At 38.6% G+C, this 6,244-nt stretch overlaps 1 protein-coding gene across 1 annotated transcript; it reads left to right on the plus strand.

Annotated features, from left to right (window-relative positions):
• Positions 1 to 5,512: 5,512 nt before the first annotated feature.
• Positions 5,513 to 6,244, plus strand: LOC104087153 (uncharacterized). The gene has a single exon (XM_009591556.1). The coding sequence runs from the start codon at positions 5,513 to 5,515 to the stop codon at positions 6,242 to 6,244; it is 732 nt and encodes a 243-aa protein (XP_009589851.1).

Raw genomic sequence — 6,244 nt, forward strand, 5'->3', positions numbered from 1 at the left:
CCTCATGGCAGCGGTCAAGATAATCATGTGGGTTCTCAGAAGGTGTACCACTAAAGTGAACTGGAAAGAGCTTAGTAAACTTGTCCAATCTCAATAAGGCCTTGGAAGACATGGCGGGCCTATCACCGGCCTGTGCCGCAATAATTGGCTAAATTACTCCAACTTGCGGGACTGCTGGAGCCTGATTCTTAGGAGCCATCTGCTCTGGAGCGGGAGTAGTGGGAGTTTGTGCTCCTCCCCCAGCCTGTGAGACGTCTAGTGCCACTAGAAATTTACCATTCTGGGCCACACCCTCCATAAAGATCACCAAACGAACTAGAGCATCCTGAAGCACTGGAGTAGCTATGAATCCTTCAAGGACCTGAACTAGTCCAACAGGCACAATCTAAGTTGGAACCTCCGCTCCCAAATCCACCTGAGGTTCTACAACAGGTACTGCTGCTCGAGCTCTAGACTGAGCTCTACCTCTGCCTCTACCTCGGCCTCTGGCGCGACCTCCGCCTCGGCCTCTACCTCTGGTCATAGTTGCCACCGGGGGCTCTGGTACCTGTCCGTCGGTAGATGTATTACGTGTTCTCGCCATCTGCGAGAGAGTAAGAATAGAATGGTTCAATCATCGATGATAGAATAAAATTGCACGACAAAGTAAGAAAGAAGTGATATTGTTCCTAAACTTCATAGCCTCTGGAAGATAAGTACAGACGTCTCCATACCGATCATTCAGACTCTACTAAGCTTGCTTGTGGCTCGTGAGACCTAAGTAACCTAGTGCTCTGAAACCAACTTGTCACAACTCAAAATTTCCACCTTCGGGGCCGTGATGGCACCTAACATTTCACTTGCTAGGCAAGACAACGTTAGAATAATTTAAACTACTTTTAACAATCTATTTTAATTAATTAATAAAGAAACCAAACAACTAAAAAAATATCTAAATTAAAGTGAACAATCCAAAATAATAACGATGTCTAAATACCAACCCAGAACTAGAGTCACAAGTGCACGAGCTTTTAGAATAATACAAACAAAGGTCTGAATAAAATAAAGCTATCTGAAAGAAAGCACACAGCTAAAATAAAGTACAAGGGGACTTCAGAGCTGCGAACGACGTGCAGCTATACCTCAAGTCTCCACTGATAGCTGAATCCGCGCAATATCTACAGTACGCCGCTCAGACCAACTCCGGAATCTACACAAGAAGTGCAGAGTGGAGTATGAGTACAACTGACCCCATATACTCTGTAAGTGCCGAGCCTAACCTCGACGAAGTAGTGACGAAGCTAAGGCAGGTCACTTACATTAACTTGTATGCAATAATAATAATAATAATAATAATAATAATAATAATAATAATAATAATAATAATAATAATAATAATAATAATAATAATAGGAATATATGTAAGATAGGTAAATCATATCAATAATTGAAATTATTGCAACAGTCACAACCAATTATTTTGTTTCTCATTCTGTTGTGGCGTGCAACCCGTTCCCACAATATAATCCTTCAATTAAATACCGTTTCCCGCGTGCAACCCGCTCCAACAATATAAACTTAACACATAATCCGTTGCGGCGTGCAACCCGCTCCAACAATATAAACTTCAAATATAATCTGTTATGGCGTGCAACCCAATCCCCCAATATATTCATTTTCATTCCCGTTGCGGCGTGCAACCAGCTCCAACAAAATAAATTAACAACTCTTAAATATAATAAAAATACTTCAATAAATACCACATTCAATAAGAAATTATTAGGCAACAAAGCATATAGTGATTATAATTTATTCAGGAAACAAGTAATGACAAGTAGCAATTAATTGTGAAAAATCAGGGAGAAGATAGGCAATTTAATATTTAATATGCTAAATGTCAAGTAGCAATTAAGACACATAAATCAAATAAGCATGTAACAATTATTGCATGAATTGAATAATTAATATTTGACAAGTAATATGAGAGAAACAATTAATATAATAATTAACTCATGATAAAGAAAATAGTTTATAATTTCCAGATAAATATGCAAACAATCAATTTGACGATGTATAGGCACTTGTCACCTTGCCTATACATCATTACACATGAAATTCATGTAACAAATAATTCAAGGGTTCTATTCCCTCAAGTCAAGGTTAACCACGATACTTACCTTGTTCCGCAATTTCAAATGATCACTCGACTACAAATTTTCCTTTCGAATTATTCTCCAAACCATTCAAACATAGCAAATTATTTACCAGCAATTCAATTTGAGCTTTAGAAATTATTCACAATTCGAAAGAGACTTAATTTAAGTCATTTTCAAAAAAGTCAACCAAAAGTCAATGTGGGATCCACTTTTCGGAACCCGACGAAAAATCACAAAATCCGAACACATGTTTCGATACGAGTTCAAACATACAAAAATTATCGAATTCCGACATCGGATTACCCTTCGAATCCTAAAATTATAGTTTATGAAGTTTCTATAATTTTCCCCAAATTTTCATCTCAAAATGCTAATTGAATGATGAAAACAATGATATATTCATGTATATTAACCAAATCCGAGTTAGAATCATTTACCCCGATTAAGTTCTTGAAAAACTCACGAAAAATCATCACAAACCGAGCTCTCTAGGTCCAAAAATGAAATGTGAGATGAAACCCTCATTTATATGGTACCATATCTGATCTCCCAATGTGCTGACCGCACATCCCACGTTCTGCGGCCGCAATACAAATTGTGCGGCCGCACTTCAGCAACTCTCCACCACCAGACATCAGTAAATTGACTATAACTTTCTCTACAAATGTCCAAATAATTAATGGTATACCTTTCTGGAAACTAGACTCAAAGGGCTACAACTTTCGTTTTTGAATCATCTTCACATTCCTTGTAAATTAAATGATATAATTTTCCGATTTCAGACCATCGAACCTGCAGAATCTCCTTTCTGCTGCCGCGAGAGGAATTCTGCAGACTGCACAATTTCAACTGCGGTCTACACAATTTCAACTGTGGTCCGCACAATTACCACTGCCTCTGCATTTTGGGAGTTTGCGGCCGCACATCCGCACTCCAAAATGTGCCCACCGCACTTCAAATGTTCCAGAACATCATCAGAGTGCCTGAAATGCTCAAACTCGTTCAAAACTCACCCAAGCCACTCGGGACCCCGTTCAAATATACCAATCAGTCCCGCAACATAATGCGAATCTATTCGAGGTCTCAAATCACATCAAATAACGTCGAAACTATAATTCGCACCTCGATTCGGACTTATGAGTTTATAAAATTTTCAATTCTATAACTCACGCCAAAACATGTCAATTCAATCCGAAATAATCTCAAATTTTGCAGGTAAGTCCCAAATGACATAACAGAGCTATTCTAACTCTCGGAATCTCAATCTATGTCCGATATCAATAAAGTCAAATTCACGGTCAAACTTTGAAAATCTTTAGCCTTTAGATTTCTAGTTTTCGTTAAATGTCGATAATTTGAGCTAGTGACCTCCGAATTCGATTCCGGGCATACGCCCAAGTCCCAAATCATGATACGGACCTACCGGAACTATCAAAACACAGATTTGGGACCGTGTTCTCAAAACCTTCACCGAAGTCAACTCAGTTGAGTTTCAAAGCTCTATTGCACATTTTAATCAATTTTTCACATAAAAACTTTCCGAAAAAAATTACGGACTGCGCACGCAAGTCGAGAAATACTAAAAGGTGCTATTTGAGGTTTTAGAACACATAAATAATTATTAAATTTAAAGATGACCTATCGGGTCATCACAAGCTGTCAATATAATTAATGCCTTTAATAAGTCCAAATTAAGTGTGAGAACCGTTATGATTATATTCTCCTATATAAGGATAAAAATTTCATTGGTAAAGGCAGGTTACAATTATTACTGAAATACATACTATTATTCTTTGCTTACTATACAAGTTTTAAGTCTTGGTTTCGAGTCAGTTCATTCTTTAATTTTTCTTTGTTAATCATTTCCATACTTCGATCTATTCTTCCTAAATTGTTAGAAAAGTGAAGTAAATCTTGGTTATCATTAACCCGTTTTCTTCTAAATATTGACTTTGACCGAGTAATCTATTTTTGGTTAAATAAATTGGTTCCGTTACCGGGAATATGATTAACTTTTCACTTTCCAAATTCCACTTTTTTGACAACAAACTATGTCAATTGTTAACGAGAATAACCAGCTGAACCAATAAGGTGAAACTCTACCACACCACTCACCAACGGGGTCCCCTCGGCAATCCCGTGGAGGTTCACCTGAAAGGTCTACTTCATGCACTAATGATCAACAAGGGGGATGAACAAACCGTAGAGCAAGACGCTCTAAAGCAATTGATTGCGGAATACGTGAATAGTGCACTACAAGCCTTTGTCAGGATTATCCAATATGCCACAAACTCCTCCACCGGTCAATACAGCAACCTTAGAAAACCCGCGCTCAGGGCTTGACAATTCTAGAAGTGGAGAAATTCCTAACGAATCTCGTGATGGAGGGTTAGATACACCAAATAATTCTAATTTACAAAGTTTAGTACTAACTTTGCACAAACAATTGAAGGAGCAAAACGATCGCATAGAACAAATACCTGCCGTGCCTCCCGTGATCAAAGGGGTGGATATTGACAAGTATTCACAACAACCCTGGAAGCCAAGTGCAACACCTTTACCAATTCCTAAAAAGTTTAAGATGCCAGATATTCTAAAATATGATGGAACCACTGACCCTTGAGACCATGTGGCTGCATTCACTACTGGCGTGAAAGGCAACAACTTAACTAAGAAGGAAATCGAATCGGTTCTGGTCAAAAAGTTTGGTGAAACACTCACGAAGGGAGCATTAACACGGTATTCTCTTTTATCTGAAAATTCTATTGATTCTTTTGCAGAGCTTGCAGATTCATTTATAAAAGCACATTCGGGAGCTCAAAAAGTTGAAAAAAGGATGGAAGACATCTTTAAGGTTAAGTAGGGGAGTACAAAATTGCTCAGAGAATTCTTAGACAGATTCCAGCGGGAGAGGATGATGTTACCTCGAGTACCTGATAATTGGGCAGCAATGGAATTCGCGAGCAATTTGAACGAGAAAAATTTCGAAGCCACGAGAAGGCTGAAGGAAAGTTTGCTAGAATTTCCAGCAACAATTTGGAACGATGTGTAAAATAGGTACAGTATGAAGTTGCGGATAAAAGAGGATACGGTCGCGCATCCAAGGGTCGATGAAAGATCAGGATCGAGACAGTCAGAATTAGAGAAAAGATCCGAAAAAAATGGACGAGCCATACATAGGACCTGTAGGGTGAGACTCTCGACCTAAATAGGAAAACACATGATTCGACTCAAGACCAAGGCAAAAAGGTACGAGTTCTTCATCTAGGTTCAGAAAGGAACGAGATGCCCAAAGCAATGATTTCAATACACAAGCAAGGATAGGGGATTATAGCTTTAATATCAGTACATCTGAGTTAGTAGCTATTTTAAGAAGTATGGAGGATAAGGTGTGGTGGCCTAAAGAATTAAGATCAAATCCAAGCAAAATAAATCCAGATTTCTTGTGCGAGTTTCATAATGATCGTGGCCATAGAACAACAGATTGTAGACTTCTGCACGGAGAAGTAGAGCATTTGTTAAAGCAAGGTTACCTTACTGACTTGTTCAGTGAGAAAGGAAGACAATCATATATGAAGAACAAACAGGAACCCCCGAAACCTCCATCACCAAAAAGACCAATCAAAGTAATAATTGGGGGAGATGAGGTCAATGGTGTAACATATACGGCTATAAAAAAGATGTCAAAAGTCACGGTCACTCACGGGAAGCGAGTTCACCAGGTCTTGGATGGTGACAATATAACATTTGATGACGAAGATGTGGACGGCTTGACGATTTCTCACAACGATGCACTGGTAATATCTTTACTCGTACATGATACTAACGTAAAACGAGTTTTGATTGATCCAGGTAGTTCAGTTAATATCATTTTACTGAGGGTGGTGAATGAAATGCAAGCTAATGACAAAGTGATACCAAAGGCATGGTCCTTGTCTAGGTTTGATAATTCCAGCGTTATCACAAAAGAGGAAGTTGTACTTACCACTTTCGCAGAAGGAGTTGTCAAGGATACAAAGTTCCAGGTGATAGACGCGGACATGGCCTATAATATAATTCAGGGAAGACCGTGGATTCACTTCACAATGGGGAATCCATCAAATCTGTAG

This window comes from Nicotiana tomentosiformis, chromosome 11 (genome assembly GCF_000390325.3).
Source record: "Nicotiana tomentosiformis chromosome 11, ASM39032v3, whole genome shotgun sequence".
In the NCBI taxonomy this organism is placed as follows: Eukaryota; Viridiplantae; Streptophyta; class Magnoliopsida; order Solanales; family Solanaceae; genus Nicotiana; species Nicotiana tomentosiformis.